This window comes from Nipponia nippon, unplaced genomic scaffold (assembly GCF_047370975.1).
Source record: "Nipponia nippon isolate SJK-2023a ecotype South Korea unplaced genomic scaffold, ASM4737097v1 scaffold_2, whole genome shotgun sequence".
In the NCBI taxonomy this organism is placed as follows: domain Eukaryota; kingdom Metazoa; phylum Chordata; class Aves; order Pelecaniformes; family Threskiornithidae; genus Nipponia; species Nipponia nippon.
Window position 1 is genome coordinate 114,675,520 of NW_028262336.1, and position 18,579 is coordinate 114,694,098.

General features: G+C 41.4%; 1 protein-coding gene across 6 annotated transcripts in view; it reads right to left on the reverse strand.

Moving 5' to 3' along the window:
- The window catches only part of GRIA4 (glutamate ionotropic receptor AMPA type subunit 4), a 236,133-nt gene that overhangs the window by 7,174 nt on the left and 210,380 nt on the right, over nt 1-18,579 (reverse strand). Inside the window, exons 14-16 of one of the 6 annotated variants that reach the window (XM_087756033.1) lie at nt 4,224-4,338; nt 1,846-1,980; nt 320-502 (exon numbers count right to left, since the gene is read on the reverse strand). The exons of 1 other annotated variant lie outside the window; for it this stretch is intronic. In XM_087756033.1, the coding sequence (XP_087612159.1) occupies nt 368-502; nt 1,846-1,980; nt 4,224-4,338 (385 nt within the window). In that variant the 3' untranslated portion in view covers nt 320-367. Of the gene's footprint in view, nt 1-319; nt 503-1,732; nt 1,981-4,223; nt 4,339-11,471; nt 11,587-18,579 lie in introns of all 6 variants that reach the window. 4 more of the 6 variants (XM_009476843.2, XM_009476844.2, XM_087756034.1 and 1 more) reach the window with 4 other exon arrangements.

The window sequence follows — 18,579 nt, forward strand, 5'->3', positions numbered from 1 at the left end:
AGTGAACTTGGGAGATTAATATTAGCATCTGGAAGTCCTGATTCCCAGTTCACAGTAATGAACACTGGCCTACACTCTTGGAGTCACCCTGACACCTACTATGCCTCACATTTTCACTAGTGAAGAAAGTGCACAGCTAAGTGTTGTTTTTTTTTTTTACATAGGGAAATTAGACAGCTCTGTTACAATTAAAATATACCCAGGGTCATGACTTTTTGTACAACAGGGAACAAAAGAAAACTACACAGTGACAGTATGTTTGGGATAGTTTCCCAGCCAGCGTACACCAAGCCCCCTCCCTCGCCCCTCCAGAACCCACCTATTCCTTGCAGCGCTCCAGCTATCATGCTCAAACACCATTCTCTGCTCACTCTGTGTTTGCTCTGTACTTTATGGTTCGGTACTGTACCGGCTGTGCCTTTAGACTGTAAGCTCCTCGGGACAGGGACCTGTTATGTGTTTGGCACACTTCACCTATTGTACAGCGCCGTGTACTCCAGCGCTATATAAATAATAAATAAAAAATAATAATTGTATATCCAGTTGTTTCCTCCAAAAATTTTTTCTAGGTGGCAACATAAAAATTATATTCCTCATCTCCTTTCCCTAAATTTTTGTTTTTTACTTCCACTATAGAGATGGTTCAGTGATTTCAGGAAAATGTACCTCAAGCTTTTTGTTAACAGAGGAGACATGTGGCTTGCTATTTGCAAGGGCAAGGGAGCTCTAGGTAGCACGAAAGGGCAGGGTCCTAGCTGCACCTTCGCTTATAAAGCAGCCAGTACAGCTTGGCAGCTAAGTGAAAGTTATATTTAGAAGTTCAATTTGCTGCTATGTGCCATTTCCAAAGGTCAGAGAGCTGATTTGACTAATGATTAGTTGGCAAGATACTCACTGCATGGATGAGAACAAGTACATTAGTAAATCATCCCTGCATGCCTACTCAGGGAAACTACGCAGGATGCAGCTTGACAGCATCAGTAGTTCAGTCTCCGAAATCACTGCGTGAACAATCTAAAATACACTAGTCCTGAGCTAGGTAAGGGGGTAAGTTACTGAAAGCTGAGGATGATAGTCAAGGTCTATTCACTGGTTAGTGACTTTTTGGGGTTATTATAGTGGGCAAAGGTTGACCTGAAGCAGGACATTGTGAAAAAAATGCCACACAATTAGCATAAAACATGTACCAAAGGGAGGGTGAAGGAATAGGGTGGGGAGGAGGGAGAGAAGGTAAAACAACATTTAGACTTCTTGTAACAGTGCCTTGTCTTCCGGTTAGGTTAACTATGGTTCAGTGACATTGCCTATCCTAAATCTTGATTATATCGAAGTCCCAGTTAGGGTCAACATCGAATAATAAAGGCTTACAGCAATTTGTCACTAGTAGAGTGCAAACCTTTAGGAAAATAGACTGGCCAATCAAGTAATTAAACATTGGCCTTCTGAATATATATTTTATGATTTCAAATAGTTGTCATCTCCCAACTGATTCGACAACATTGAGTTGTTAAAAATGTATTTTTTATGTTAAAAATTCCTTGCAATGCAGATGTCTATTAGCAACATAGAATAGTATACTGTACATCTGCAGCCAAAAAAACTGAACCACTTTGCACTGAAGTTTTCCAAAATATAAAGCTCTATTCAGAAGCAAGCACCACTAGACAGACATGTCACAACACTGCGTTACAAGATGCATCACCCACTCACTGTAGTAGGCCCTAAGTCCTACCCCTAAATTTTAATACTTTCGGTTCCATATACGTTGTAACCTTCTCTATAAGTTGCTAAATTCTGGGTATTCTGCGAGGAAGTTGGGTTAAAAGTCTGTGCACTCTTTGCCACCTTCATTCGTTTCGCCTCTGCCCTGGACTTGTAACAGAACTCTATCAAAGCCACCAGCATTGCCAAGCCCAAGCCTCCAACCAGAATGTAGAAGACTCCAGCAACGTTGCTGAGACTCAAGGCACTCGTCTTGTCCTGGGGAAACAGAAGCGACACAGTTAACCCCGGCAACCAGACCCCCGGGAGCACATGCTACATGTTAAAACATCGGAAATAGAAATAGATAACAATGTTTAGCTGAAATTAAATGACAGTTGTTTACATACTTCTCACAAAATTTGACCTGTCTGGATCTATAAAATATATTTTAAGTGCCTAATTTTCCTGGTCGGCATAAAAAATATTCTAAGTATATTGCCAACACATCAGGATATCATTGCTCGCTTACTGCAAAGCATTACTTCCACTAAGTGGAGAATTAAACAATGACATGTCTGGCTCTCTTCAGGCGATATTTTAGCACTGATACAAAACTGCATTTACGTAAAGCTTTTTAAAAGCTTTGAAATCCAGAAATCCATTTACATCAGACTCTGCTTGATCTTTATGAAAACAGTAATTGTACTTGTGGTAGGCATTGCTGTTAATTTAAAAGATCCAGATTGAGTTTCTGATACTTAAATAACAGATGAAAATAACATGTGAGGCTTAAGTTATTTCTTTGAATAAACACTTCCTTTGAAAGTGCACACTGTACCATACACATCATGATATATTTGCCTCTTACCGATTACTGTATTTTGTTTTTATTTTATTATAGATACAGTTCTGGAACATGCCCATGGACTACTAAGGCTCAGTAATAGTACAATTTTAAACAGCAGTTTCTGAAATCTTACACATTATTCTTAATTTAGACAACAATGAGAACTTTCTTTAGCAAATTATTAAATATGCATCATTTTATAAATGATCACCTTCTTGGATGTACTGTAGTAAATAACTATTCTACATTTCTCTATACTTCACTGCTCAGTTACAAATCATATTTTTTGATTTGAAATGCATGTGCATTTTTAGCACAGTTCTCAAGGAACTCTCAGGATTGACTTCCGTATACTTATAAAGGTTTATTCTTACGCAGACTATATAATCTTTACCTTAAGTAAGGACAGTACTTAACTTCTGATTGTAATCTCTATGAAATTTTAACTTATGAAGAAAGCAAAACATTTGGATGTTTAATTTAAAGAGGCACTATTTATTGTGTAATCAGTAGATTAGCACAGTTAACAATTCCCACAGACGTATAGAGGTGTTTGGGGCTTATAGCTGGCTTCTGCTTTGTCTGTCTCTTTTTAGCTGGCTAAGAGAACTCTGAATATCTTGGAGCTGACTGTGTTCCGCTGGTGGCAATTGCTAACATGGTGCTTGCAAACAAGAAGGAGGCAGGACTGAGAAAGACCTGACCTAATGTACGTGGTGGGTTGAGGCTTTCTCAGCTGTCATTTACAGGTACTCTGCCATCCTCGTAACCGCTTTTCACTCCTTTCTCCAAAGCACTTGCCAGAAAAAGAAATATGTGTTGGCAGTTTGTTTCCCAAGTTAATTTTACCTGCTACCCAGCAGGGTAACTCTCAGGACATGCAGGCAGCAAGCAGTCACTGCCCGTCACGCTTTACTTTTAGCTCTGGACAGCACAGGCTGGCATGGAGACAGGCACTGTGAAGAAATTTCAGACTCCCCAAATACAGGGCTGGCACTGACTGTGGTGCTTCCCAGCCATCAGAAAACACCCGCTTCTGTGTTTGTCCCCAGATAGAGAGAAATAGAGAAGGCTTCACTCCCTGCAGCTGTCAGGATTACTGTTTGGGAATGGACTAGGGTAAACACTGGAAGCTGTAGAAAGCTATTAATTATCGAAGCCTTTCACTTCAAAGCTCAAGTTAAGTCTTCCTTGGCTCCTCAAGGATCCAGGGACCTTCCCAAAGGGAGCCAGGCACAGCCACCCTGGGCAGCGATGAAAGGCAATCCTTCCCACTAGCATTTCTCCTTTTCAGAAAACCGCTGAGGGAGGCCAGCTCCGAAAGGAGAAGGCGTGAAGGGACATTTCCTAAGCAGTCAATGAGGAAAGTCCATCCCCCCGAGGCAGGAAGGAAACAACTAAACCAACCTGCCTTCCCCAAAACCAAAACACTGCCTTGTAACTCTTCAACAGATGCCCTGCACATGTAGGATGATGTTTGATGATTTATACCACTGAAGACTTTAAAAAGCAATAGTGCTTCTTTAAATTAAAGTGTGACCCCCATCAAGATGGGGTGAAGCTGATTCGTTTTGTGTCTACAGCTGCTTATTTTATTTCTAAGTCATTTTGTTTATTACTTCCTTTACTGCTTTGTGAACACGATAGTAGGTCCCGAACTGCAGCGACTGACCTTACTTCCAGAGTCCTTGGGTCCACATTCACCTTTATCGTACCACCATTTGTTTTTCAGCTTGTCTAAGACGCCTGCCTCACTGAGTTTCAAAACGGCAAGGTTTACAGGAGTTCTTCACGTGGAAAATAACATAAATAACATTATATATGTTATTTTATGTTATTCAAGTAAAACTACATAGAATCGCATTGCAAAGTGACAGAGCAGAGGCCACAGTGGGTGCTATGTCATGTACTGTTGGCCCAGATTTAGAGACAGACATACGACCGGGACCTGCTCCATCGCTTTAGGTAACAGGCACATACTGCTGGGGAAGATTTGTAAATAAATAGTATGCAATTACTGTGAACCCAAAACTATTGGCTTAGATATATTAACAACATACCCTTCAGAGACATATATAATACAACCGGATACAAAGAAACATATTCATTTGTGTTCCTTGCTGTCAATCTATTTTTAGTTTGTACGCATACAAACTAATAATATGACTTGGCTATAGCTATTTCATTTACTGCCCTCAAAATTATCCTGGCAAGAGAAAGGAGATGCTTCGTGCAGTTTGCTGACCATAACCACTTGGCACAGACCTGTAATTGGGAGGTCTGCATGCAGAGAACTCGGGGGAGAGCTGTGATGCCCTTATCCTCAGCTAAGAAGAACATGACAGTCAGTCTTTCATTTTCATTTCCTTTTTGACATTATTTTCAAATTCAAAGTTTTTCTTTAAATCTCATTTATTCACATAAGTCTTTCAAGGCTTTCAGTCCCAGGCTGATGATAAATTACTACTTGGAATATCTTCTCTTACTAGTGGTATTTGCTGTGGGTGATGTAATAGGGTTTAATATTGAGATGAAACCTAATATGATACCTCAAAGCCATGGACCGCTATGGGTTTACACTGAGGTTACTTAAACTCAGTGAATAATCTCAGACTATTATGGTAATAACCCACTCCATGTAGTTGCACCAGTTTATCTTCTAAAAACCTACGAAATGATTAACAGACTTATTTTATGTACTTTCCACTTTGAATCATTGACTGTCCAATTCTTAATGTGGTAGGCATATGGATATCTATTTATGTGCAGGTGTGCATGAAAATACAATATATACCAGAGGAGGAGGTAGATAAACAGAAGTGGCATGTGATAGACAGCCTTTTGGTGATGTTATATGACATAGGACCTGAATCTGTGTGTGCCAGCAGATTCCTACAGGAAAATTAATCTCTCGTAAATACACCATAATCCATGCATTGCTAAAATGTTAACTCATGAATTCAAGGCTTAATAAACAAATAACCAGTGCAAACATTAATTAGTATAGTGTAACTGAACCTACTAAAATAGTTACTGTGAAAGACACTCTATAACTGGTTTAACTGGAAATCCCCAAATCCTTACGTATTAATATATTTGTGCATGTTTGCATATAAATATTTAATACACAAATAGCAGCTCCTGAACCTCGTATGCTAGTCTTAGCTTTAGAGATCCTGTCTTTTCATGCATTCTGATTACTCTTTGTATATATACATAAAGGGGGGGATTCACTTAACTTCAGATTTTTCACCCATAAGTTATGCCCCAAGTCTAGGCCTCCCTGCAGTTAAGGGAAAAAAGATAGGTACCTCCAAAAAGTGGGCTTAGATACCAGTTCTAACAAAGGATGGAGCATGCTGTTGAGATGCCCATCTCTTTTCATTTATTACTGAGGAAGCCTTGGCACCTCGGAGAAATGACAATTTTTGACAGCTACAGCTGGGTGAGAGGATTCCCAGGTACTCCTAAGTGATCCCTTTAACTAAAGAAAATGCTTCATCCACTTTCCAAATCCCAGATATTTAATTATATATAATACTCTGCTTCCAGAACAGAAAACACCTATTTCTTGATCTTTTCCAGTATTCAAACTTACAGTTTATCTTCAGGCTTCCTGGCAGCAGGTTGTGCAGGTTGGTAGTGGAATATGAGAGTCCCACAGCTGTGAAATGAGTGGGTAGCAGTTTGGGATGCTGGCAAGTTTCCTGTCAATATGATCCTCTGTTTGCTTCTAGTACAAGTGTGAAATAATTAATATTATTTGGATAGCTGTCATCTGTAACATGTCATGCATTGGCACTGAGCCACATTTCAATGCTCCTAAATCCCAGCAGTGTAACGGGGCTGGTTATGACAAAGATAAGGGACATCCAGGTACTGTTCTCACATGGAAAATCAGAAGCCTGTGGAGCTGTTGCAGATTAAACCGATTAAAGTGATAATTAGGACTCAATATGAAGTATCAAGACCAGCAGCAAGCTGGGACAAGTCAGAAAACAGATGTCTTCCAGTCCTTTGCCTGTTTTTTCAGCACTAACAGTTTAGGTATATAAAGCCTGATACAGGCAGGAATTTTTTCTTCTTTGCAGCTGTAGTTGCTTTAATGTCATCCTTTTTGCATTGTCTCTGTGAGGAAGCTCTCAGGTTTTCCTTTGGGAAAAACAATCAATTTCATGCTTAAAATTGCCACATTATCCTCAATATATAACTGAATGCAATGGCAATGGCCAGCATAGATGAGGCAATTCCCGCTTTTCACTGAAATACAGCCAATGATGTGTCTGAGGCCAGGCCCTTGTTTCTCCTCTCTAATATTTTTGCTGAAACAATTTCTGAATCAAGGTGCTGTACAAGCTCGGGGAAACCTGTCCACTGCCCCTCACTTTCTCACCTGCCCTAGCGAGGCTGTGTGAATGAGACACGAAGTGTCCTTTGCACCCCACCTCAGACAGTCCTAGCTGTGATGAGGGAGAAGCCCTCCGAGCTAAATTTAAAATTAAATTTTAAAATATTTTAAATATATTTAAATTTAAATTTAAAAATATTTTACACTTTCAGAACAGGATTTTTGTCCCCCTTTAAATCAGCCAACTGCGATGGGAAATGTACATGGTCCAATATGAGAAGCCCAGACTGAGGGGCTGCAGAGTGGAAAAGGAAGATTTTTGCTTACGCTTTTCAGAATAGCAACATATATACCTGTTTGCAATCACAGTCAGTGATTGCAGGTGTAGTGAATTTTCATGTATTTTAGGCTTTGTTTTGTTTGTTTTTTTTATTTTAGTAGGAGATTTTCAACAGCTCCCATGGGACATGAATGCCTAGATCACCTTGGCTTTCAGGGCAAGTTGCTTATATAGGCGTCTTTTCTTTCTTTGAAAATATCCTCTCCAAATCAGCATCATTTTGACCATGTCAGTCACAAACTCAAGAGACTACAACTTGTTACTACACTGCTTACACAATCAGTTGGTGAATAGTCCCACTGGTATTAAAGGGGACAGAAACTAAAAATCAGTATGGTCTGCTGTACATGAGCAAGAGCAATGTACTTAAGTCACATACAGAGGATAAATCCAGCATTTAGAATTAAATTTCCCATCGAGTTCAGTCTTGTATACCTAATATTACAATGGAAAATGACTATAGATTTGGGTTTTTTCCAAGTTATTTAGTGATTCCTGAATTACTAGTGTTGGACTGAATTTTCAACTAGAGTAAACTAGCAGAGTTTGTGAAAATCGGTGCAGTTTTTCCAATGTACAGCTGCCGAGAATCTCCCTTGTTATATATAAACAGGATCCATCTGCCTCGAATTCATGTAACCATAATATATGAGAAATAATAACTAAAATTACCCTTTATATATGGAGAAGAAATTGTCCCATGTAGCCACAGTGCAAAACTGTTGTGTGACAGCACAGGAGACCCTGTTCTTCACCCACGTGCTGAAGTCAGTGGTGGCGCAGCCCGACCTGGGCGCAGGGACACTGGTTTTCTACCTTTTCATCATGTTCTCAGCCCTTCTACCTCCTCTCTTGGCTTCTTACTCATTTCCTCCTATCCTGTCTTGCTGTTAGAAGGGCTGGTTTTTAAGAGCCTCAGGCTGGATCTTGTGCCAGCAGCATTAGCAAAATCACAGTGCTTTAAAATGGCATTAATGAAGTTCCGAGTTAGTTGTGTTCAGGACAACGAATGGGCAATTATAGCATTTAAATTACAATACTGAGTGACTCTGAAACCAATACAGAATTTTGGTAGACAGGGATTTCAAAAAAGCAATCACGAGTATGCTTTAGGAGCATTTTCATTACCCACTCATGGCTGAGCCATTAATGAAGTGTAAGGTCAGTCTCATCCGCTGAATTAAAAAAAAGGGCCACCGTGTTTTCTCGAGGGCTGCCAGCAGAGACTGGAGGAGAGCCCCATCAGCACAGCTTCCTTCTGCTCACACTTTTATAAAAACAATGGAGCAGAGTGGCAGAAACTGTGTTTAAATACCTGCCCATGCATCACATGAAAGGATGATGGTATACAGTTAAGATCTGAGGTAATACTTTCAAAAGCACTCAATCAACTTGGGGACCTCAGTTTTATCTTCAAACACGACTTAATTACTGAGGTCACTAAACCACAGGTAGTTCACACAGGGCAGCTCTCTGAACTTCTTTCTGAATTTTGGAAGATCGTTCCTTAAAGGGAACAATAAATGGGGAGGCTAGAGATGACCTTTTAAGCGCACAGAATGGAGGTAGGAGAAATCTTATTTTACAGAGCAACACAAACCTTTGGAGAACTGCTGAGCTCTCATTAAACTCCCTGATTCCTGTAGTCCTCTGTACTATCATGAAGGGTTATTCTGGGTCTAGACTCTCATATTCTGACTAGTGAATCTCAAATAGTAACATCACATTTATCAGTCAAGTCTCAGGTGCTGTATTTCTTTCAGGAGAAGAGGATGTTCTTATTCTCGTTCATAACAGTAGGAAGCCCTGTAATTTAGACTGGAGCTGCTAACAAAGGTCAGGGTTTGTTCTTTTTAAATTCATACAATGAAAAGAAGTATTAGCTAGAGATGCTTAAAAGCTTACTTCAGGTCTTGTTGGTAGTTGTCAGGTTTACAAGAACAGTGCATGATGTCCTGGTTATTCCACTAATGATGATTTGCTAGCATATAAAATTAAAATATTTAGAGCTCCATTAATTCAGTAGAAAGGGTCTTGTTGACTTTAATTCATCAGAACCTACAAGGCTGTTCCTGAACAAGAAAATGGATTTTGTAGATGATAAATGGCTAACTAACACTTTGAGGAGTCAGAGTAGCTGTAGTTTAAAAAACAAGTCCAGATGCTGCTGCAGTGCAGAATTTGAGAAGCATGGTAGTGCCTCCTTATCTCCATGATGTACCTGGTCCTACTGAACGTGGGCAGTGTGGGCGCATGATAGACCTGGGACTTCCCAGGAGCACGGGTACTGCCTACTCACTCAACTGTGCCTGGGAAAAAGTGTGCCAAGAAACCGGCCTGAGGTCAGATGAATGCTCCTGGTAGGCTGTATATAGTCCTAGGACCACAGGTTGAGCTCCATCACGTTCATCCTTTGCTAACACTGCCTTGCCCACCATATTTTCTATTGCATCCTGAACTGCCTGTGTCACCTATTGTTCATTTCCATTGGCAATGTGTTCCTTTCTCCCTCCTGCATTCACAGATCCTCCCTCTTTCTCCATGGACCATACTCCTTGCCTTTCTTTTCTACTTTTTTCCCCCATTCCTTTTTCTGTCACTTGGCATCACACTAATCTCGCCCCTTCAGCACTTCCAGACATTTCCCTGGTGAAGCTGGCCTGTCCCTCTACCATGAGCTGCTCCCCTTTTCCTGCTTCGTGACTCAAAGTGGCTGGTAATCAGGGAAAGTAAGTTAAAAGCATCCTTAGTTTGCTACCTAGCTTTTATCTCACCTTCCAACCACAGCAGGTTTGTGAGGAGTGTATTCTAAGAAAATGGAGGTTTTTTAATGATGTGACTCCCTGCCTTTGACATTTAAAAAATTAAATAAACACCCCTCCCTCAGTAATGCAGAAGTTCAGGCTTGGGTGGAGCATACAATAGTAGCAACATGGGTAATTTATGGTTCACTTGTCAACTTTCTTACAAGAAGTTAGTGTCTGTTCCACTTGCAGGTAAGTGCTATCAGGTCTAATATGCCTAAGCACTTTGGAAGAGAAAATAGAGACCATTTTTGAAACTGTGACTGCTGGCGAGTAGAGCGGTGGGGGGAAAATAGGTAGAGCAGCAGGATCGAAGGCAAAGTGAAGAGGATTAGGAGACCAGTTCTGGGTGAGTGCAGAACAGCCCAAGGGATGGTCCCTGAGGCCAGGACACAGCATGAAAGAGCAGGAGGACTAAAGAAGGAGAGAAAATAGTAAGAAAAAATATATGTAGGCAACTGTAAAGAAAGCTACATAAACTGTGTATGACAAATCAGTCAAATTTAGTCATCTATATCTGACTAGCTCTGTGCCTGCACAGTTACCTGTGCAGCATTCTCTTATATATTGTTCACACACAAGCACATAAATAAATATTATTACATACTGCCTGGCACAGAAGGGGTATTTTTAATATCTTCATCCTCCCCCACTTCACCATCTTCCACATCTTTGCTTCTTTTCAGCACAAGGCAGTTTCCCAAAAGGAAGCTGTGAGGAGGCAAGGAAGTAGTGGCACTGGCCATATGGAAGATATGGAAATGCAGGAAGAATAAGAAGCTGCCATCACCTCAGCCTAAAATTCAGCCTAAAACTCCTGTCTGATAAATTCTGCCTAGGGAACCACCATGGATTTCAGTTTGCTGGTAAGATATCAGGAAATGTCATCATGAAGATATTTTAGCTGAAATTTGTCCTCCTATTTTGGATACTCATGTGAAAATTGCAATTTGTACCAGTATTGTTTGTATCAATAGTGCATCCCTGAGCCTGGACCATGCATTAGCTTACTGCTAGGAGGCAGTCACACTGATTTTCACCCTCTTCCTCTACTGTCACTAAAAAATATTTTTATGGGTAGTGACATATAGTAGAAAAAAGTCTGAGCTGGTATTTGCTCCTGAAGGTTTCAGACCGCTTGTTCACTAAAGCAATCTTGGAAAAGGCTCATCACGATTTCAGAAGATGCAGGTTTCTGAAAACTGGTGATAGATCCCATAGCAGAGACTGTTTATGAGTTCCCCTTGGGGCACTTAAACAAATGCAAATATTTTTGCTTTGACAGTAATTGCATACACCTAGATTTCAACTGCAGGTACCAGCAGTGCTGTGCTACTGGTGAAGCTGTTTCGTCACAGGTAAAACCCCAGCAGATGCACCAATTACTTTACATACTGTTTACCCGCTTTTGGTGACATTGAGGCTAACCTTGGAGTCACCTCCCCCGCTGCCACATTCTCCTTTGTCGTACCACCATTTGTTTTTCAATTTGTCCAAGAGGCCTTGTTCATTCAGTTTTAAAACTGCGAGGTTAACAGCATTTCTTGAAACGATAAAACATATTTTGTAAGAAACTGCACAGCTGTTAAGATGTTAGAAGGAATGAGGACTTAAGCTGTTTATAAGCTTGATCCACACACTAAATAAACCTCTCATTTCCATATTTCAAAGCCCTTGGCAGCACAAATAATTGTGGTTACTTTCAAATGTGAAAAATGTATTTCCAGTGTAGAAATGATTTTCAGAATGGCTTGGATTTTAATAAGAAAATTCTATCAACCAACCAAAACTATTTTTGCAAAATGATGATAAAACTCTGCCTGGAATTATAAATGATTTACACAGATTTATTTGAATCTATATTTAGAATATGTTTAGTGTGGGCCCAGGCTGATTTTTCAAGCAGATGGGAAAATATATTCCCATATACTGAAGAGGCAAGATCCGGACGGCCTATGCTAGATGCTGCCAGTCACTGTGTCACATACAGTTTTGACACACAGCACTTCAGAGTGATCCCACACAAGCTATGGGCTAAGGCTCCAGAAACAGGCAGTGTGAGGCAGAGCGAGGCAGAGCTGAAGAGGAGTGCTAACAGCTTGCTCGCTGACCATGATGCTGTCTAGAGCCAGTCAATAGAAAACAGTGCACAAAGAGGTGCCAGGAGTCCTGCCCGTCCGAAGTTTCATCACCTGCTGTAGGCACATCCGTACATTTGGGATGGAGGCTCTGGAGTCCTGCTACTTTTGCACAGTAGCTAAGTCTCTACCTGGGGTCTAGCTTAGTGCTGTGACTCCAGGGACTGCCCTGCTACCCTGGGAGAGCACCCTGTCTCCCAGCCTGAAGGGCACCCGCGGTGTGGAGGAGGAAGGTGGAGGTGGAGGGCATCGTCTCTGGGGAAACCTGGGGACAGTGCAGCCAAGCAGAAGCTCAAGTGCTGGGAAGACAAAACCCAGCCCATTTGCTGGGTGCTGAGATACCAGCAGGTAGTTGGGACGTCCTGAGGACTTTTCCCTGGAGGGTTTATACATGTTATGCTACCACTGGATGAAAGATGAATCCTGCATTACTAGCCGCACAGTGCCATAGGCACAACAGACTGAAAGGGGCTCCATGACACGCAATGCCCTCTATCTCATGTTTAGTGCTCTTTTTTTCAGGTGATAGAAGTACCTGAGAGAGACTTTGGATCTGTGCAGGCAGAGGTGGGTTGCTGACACGAAGGCTAAAGCAGAGAATTGTCGCTTCTGTATGAACTCAAGGCTGCTGGGACTGCAGCGAAACTCAGGCAAGAAAGGGACACGACTGGTCCCAGGATGGGGTTGCTTCTGTCCATGCTCAGAGGTTTTCCTTTAGGTGCCCAGAGAGCATTAAGACTGGATGGCAGAGGGTAGACAGTATACATTACCATACAAACCCAGATGTAAGGCACCTGGATTTATAGTAGGAACTACAGCCACTGTATGACATTTTAAAATCAGTTGATAACTACTCTGCCAAGGCGTTTATGCAGCCTTCATCACCTCCTGAGGATCTTTTGTGCTTGTTCAAGTGTACAACTTCCTATCTTTATTACTAGGAGCCTAAACAGTCACATATCCCAATGGTACACAACTACATCAATATTTATTCATAATTCATAATAATAAACTTTTCTCTTCCTCGTTTCATGTTCAGAGGTCCCCAGTGCATCCATGCCTATCAGACATGTACACAGTTTCTGGTGGGTGTCTGTCCAGGCTTGTTTGCAGATGTGCAGAGTCCTGTGGAACAGTGGCCTCATATCCTTGAAGCACCATTCATCTCCAAAGAGAGAGAAGTATCTGTGACGTGCCAGTAGTTTAACTACTGCTCTTTAGGATCAATATGCGGTTGAGAAAGATGGAGTTTTCTGTCTCTCTGAATTTGTTTAATGCTGTCAAGATCTGTCTGTCAGGGCTGAGTGGGATCCTGCAAGAGCTATGTCTGTCAATGGCATCTTCCCCTCCTCAATTATGAGAAGATCCAACACTTTCAAAGCACTAGGAGAAGGGTTGGGGAAGAGAGATCCTGTGGTGGCAGGGCTCCATCAGATCTTACGGCACAAGAAGCCACTGGGGCTTGTGATTCATCCTCTCTAGAGACAGCTGGTCTCTCGTTCCTGGGGGTCCCTTCTGGTCTTAGAATGGAAACTTTTCTCTCACTCATTAGGAGAGATATGTTCCTGGCAAACAGGTATAGACGATGGTATTTCACAGCTTATGGAGCATTCCTTACAACATTGACCCTGTTTGTGGGACAAATGTCAGCTTCAGGACATACCTTCACTGTCTAGTAACAGCCTTTCATATAGCTCCTGCTGGAACTGAGACAGGTCTTTGCTGACTGGTCATGAACTTTGGAAACTGCTTGTGTGTACATCTGACTTTATCTAGCTTCACTGTAGTTACATTTATGCAAGATTTTCAATACAGATAAAAGTAATTGCTTGTCTGTCCCTGAAAGTGAAAATGAGAACTGTAGGCTGTAGTGGGAGTGATATCAGACTGCTCTTTCTGGTGAAAGCTTTAAGGGGAATTTAGCAGCCAGGCTGACAAATATGGTTTTGCATAAGTGCTCTAATTATGGTTCACACTCCAGAGGGAGAGGAGCAATCACAAAATTGGAATGAAATTGTTCATTTGTCCCTTTTGTTCTCGGGAGCAATTGTTTTTGAAACAGTCATATTTACTACAGATTTTTCCTACTCAGCTTTTAGTTACAAAGCCTATGCTTTTGGCCCATTTGCCCTATTCAGAAAGGTAACTGTGTGGCCAGCCCTGCCACTTTACAGCCAAATTTCCAGTACACTAAATGTAAATTTTACTTTTGTAAGGACATTGGGACTGAGCCATAGATGAAAGATGATCCTAGAAACTTTATTTCTTTGACACTGAGCAACATTACTTATTCTGAAAATGGCTTAGACATATAGCTTGAGCCTGCTGTCTACAGTCAATGTCAAAACTCCTTCTCTTTTCAACAGGAACCAAACGAAGATCTAATTTAATGCTGCTGTGTCTAATTGTCACACTGGGTAGCAATAACATAAACAGCTGCTTTGACAGTGCTACAGATGTGGGCAGGAGTGATCACTCCCATGAAAAATGAAATGTGTCTCGAAGAATATCACTAACTCTCAATTCAACGAGCCACTTAAGCACACTCTTATTTTAAAGCAGATGGGAAGCCCTATCAATCAGTCTATCTGTAAAAGCATCTTCATACTATTTCCTTTAAGCTGTAATCTCTCAAGTATGAACACTAAAGCTTATTGAATTAGACAAAGTCCTTATGCTAAAATCCTTAGAAATTTTTTTTCGATCTTTATCTTACCTCGGGTGAAGATGTCACTTGATAACTTACAACTTTTTTTTCAAGCTTTTCAAGTTAATGCCTACTCAGACCTTTTATCTGGATATTCTAAGATGAATAAAAAACAACTAGGTGATTTTTTGGAAAACTAATCTAAGTTTTCATGTTTAATTTCCATGTTGAAGGGAAAGAGCTTTCTCACTTGCCAAATGTTTGAATTTATCTTTCAAAGCATTAAAGATTATCAAGGAAAATTTTCCCACAGTCATTTAGAGAAGCTGCAGCTGGTTGATAGTAATCCTAGGGTAATAAATAAATAAATGAAACCCATTCATGAGAGGGTTATTTAGCTGGGTTATTAGCCATATCCATAGACAGTTTCACAGCACAATAGAGAAATGGAAATAAAAAGGATGAAGAAGTAAATGTGGATTTAAGCTCCAATCATTGCTCTGAAATTAAACTGTATTGTTTAGAAATTTAACACATTATTGTCCTCTCATGTCTAGTAGGCCATGTAAAACCAGCTTAGTTTCACACTGCTTTCTCTGTTGCTTTGTTATCCAGGTCCACCTCAACATGTGGAAATAAATAATTTCCTTCTGGTCAGCAAAACAGAGAGAACCGTCGCTCAACACTGCTGTATCTCCCACAGAAATGTTATAACTGAGATCCTGATAGGTGCAATGGTGACTACATTCAAAATTATATACCTGAGACCTCAGAGCTAGGTTAGATCACTCATACTCATCCTAGACAGTGCTTCATTCTGCCACAGAGGAAGGCATTTTGAAACTTGAGTATCCATGGCAGAAACTGTTCTTTCATCATTAAAAAACAGGACTGTATCCTCAATACCACACGTAGTCAAAACTCCCACTGAAGAACACTGTGTTCCTCAATAAAGGAATTGACATCTTTGCAAGGGTAAGGGTTTAGTAATAGAAAGCAGACAAGTGCTTTCATATTTGACTCTTAATCCTTGCTGTCACTGCACAATCCTGCCTTTTCTATTACTCAGCAGAAAACAAGAGTCCTTACATGAGATAGTCAAGCCACTTCAGCCAAAACTGCAGCCCTTGTGTTACAGTGATACCTCACTTCACGATTACTTGAGTGCACAGACAGTGATTTCAATGTATGGATCACAGCTTTTTTTAAGCTGTCTATAGAATTACAATATGAAAAACTTGATGAGAATTAAATCATTCTCACTCATTCAAAATCACTTTCCATCTCCCCATAAATAAATAGCAATAAGCAGTTTAAAATGTTAATCAGTGTCACTTCTTCTTTTTAAAGAGCCTACTGGTGCCAAGTGCAGATATGCCTTTCACAGTTAGCAAAAGATAAAACTGCACAGACAGATGACAGTGCAACTACCCAGTCCTTTGCAAAATAACATCTATGACTCCAGACAGGGATAACTCATCTGCCACCCAAAAGAATCACAGTAGAGTGCTAGCCCAAAGCCCAGGGAAGCTGGCAAAGAGGTCTGCTTTGACTTCCAGTGAGTCTGGGTCACAGCCATGGTTAACAGACAACCCATCCATTGGACTTCAATTGGTATGAAGCAGTGAGGCAGACATTCAACAAATGACCTGAACGCTATAGCATACAACACCATGGTGCCTAGCAATTCCATGCTGAACCACAGGAGGGGTATTTCCAAGGCTGACAGAGACACACAAAGGCCCCTGCACCATGAGGGAATGAGACAGAGGCCCAGGCTAGGGACCACAGCAGCCAACATCACAAGCACTGCTGGAAGTCTGAGACAGCCATAGGGGAACAGCCTGGGAGGGGGCACCAAATTCTGCCTAATGCACCCCTTTAAGCACCCATTTCAGCACAGCAACACAGTATCTCTAGAAACCAGAAAATAAAACATAAAATGCATCATGCATGGTAAAATCAAGCCTGTTTTCAACAGCCTAATGACCAAAGCACGAATACACGCAGTAGGTAGACAAGGCTCTCTCCAGCCTGATTGGACTTGAACAAGTATCCACAGTCTCAGCCACAGCTGCTTTTTGCCTAAGTTTTTCAGTTCCCCAAAATCCTTGGATACAGAGTGATTCACAGGATGGATGGAAACCACCACCCATCAGCACCACTCAACACCATCTGGGAATGCAATTCAGAGGAGTCAGCCTTGGCCTGAGCACATGTGGCAAAGGAGACCTCCTCCATGAAGTCAGGTCCCAAAATACCTGGTTTTGAATACTAAATGGCCTAAAGGCACAGACAGGTCCCTAAGTACTCATTACAACAAAGGCAGGATCTCTGCTGGGAGCATTTAATAACAATCTTTTAGGCAACCGGTAGAGTTTTGCCAGGAAAACTTAAATGTCTTAGCTATTTAAACAGGTTTGACATTTTCCTGAATCCCTTTCCTGAACTTAGGCTCATAAATTCTGTGCAACTGGCACATTAGATGATAGCAAAATATTTCCCCGAATCCTGGGCAGATTCCTGGTGAAATTCTGCTGTTATCTTTACAGATGGCGGCACTGTTGTTTCATTGCTTAGCACTGGGGATGTTGTTCACTTGAAATAATGAGCAAGCAGGATGTGCAAAAGTAACATGACTCACTAACGAGACTCCACATACACAGAGACAGCTTTGTTTAAACTGCAGCTGTATTGCACAGCGTATCATGTGAGAACCGCTGGTGCCACCACTGCAGTTACTGAGGCAGAAGCAGAGACCCCAACCCTTAAAAGGCTTTTCACAACTCCTTCTCACAGGGCTTTGAAAGCCTCAGAAATCGCTCAGTCACTTAGAAGTCACATCATGTGGAGGGATGCCACCTCTGTTTAACCTTAGGTTCTCAGAACATACAGCAAACATCAAAGAAAGAGTACCTGAATGTTAAATGATCAAAGCACCATAGGTGGGCCATACGCAAGGTACGGACCAACAGGTAAAATACAGGGATTTGCTTTTTATTCCAGTAAAATCCATGAATACTTAGTCATGTAAGTTTGTTGTATACATACTACTATATAAGTAGTGCCTGGGATGAAGTGGAGATCAGTAAACTACTGCACAATGGGAAGTGAAGCCACGGATATGATGGTGCACCTGGAGGAGTTCACTGAAGGACCAAGCTTTCCCAAGATCACAATGTCACAGCCAGTGACGTGTCGGCAATTAATGACATGTCTAGAAGCAACCCAAAGGTAATTTTCTTCCTCGCACTTTGGATGTCTCTCCCTGCAGCTACCTGCTGACGCAGCCGTCTCCCAGACAAGGCCCTCGGCACTCGGCGCAGGCTGGAGGGTATCCTCCCTCAGGACAAGGCACAGAGAGAGCCCGGTGAAGCCGAGTTCAGTGACCTTATTTCAGTGATGTGAATTGCAGTTATTCTCTCATGATCTAATCTGTATCCAGCCCAGGTGGCTTGGGAAGAGGAGGGCACAGCTGCCCCACAGCCTCCCCTCGCTGCACAACCTAGTGCTCCCTGGATGCAGCTGAGGATCTGTCTCAGACATATTTAGTGAAATGCAAGCGGGTGCATTTTTACAGCTTGTTCATATCATCCATTCAAATGATTTTAAATGGGAAAAATTAAAATGCAACCTTACGAAGCAAAAAATTAAAACCTGCCCAGCTTCTGAGCTGCTTATTTTAACCATGTTTTGAAAAGTGCTGATGACAGATTGTAACATGACACAAATGCAGTGCAGTTTAAGGGTG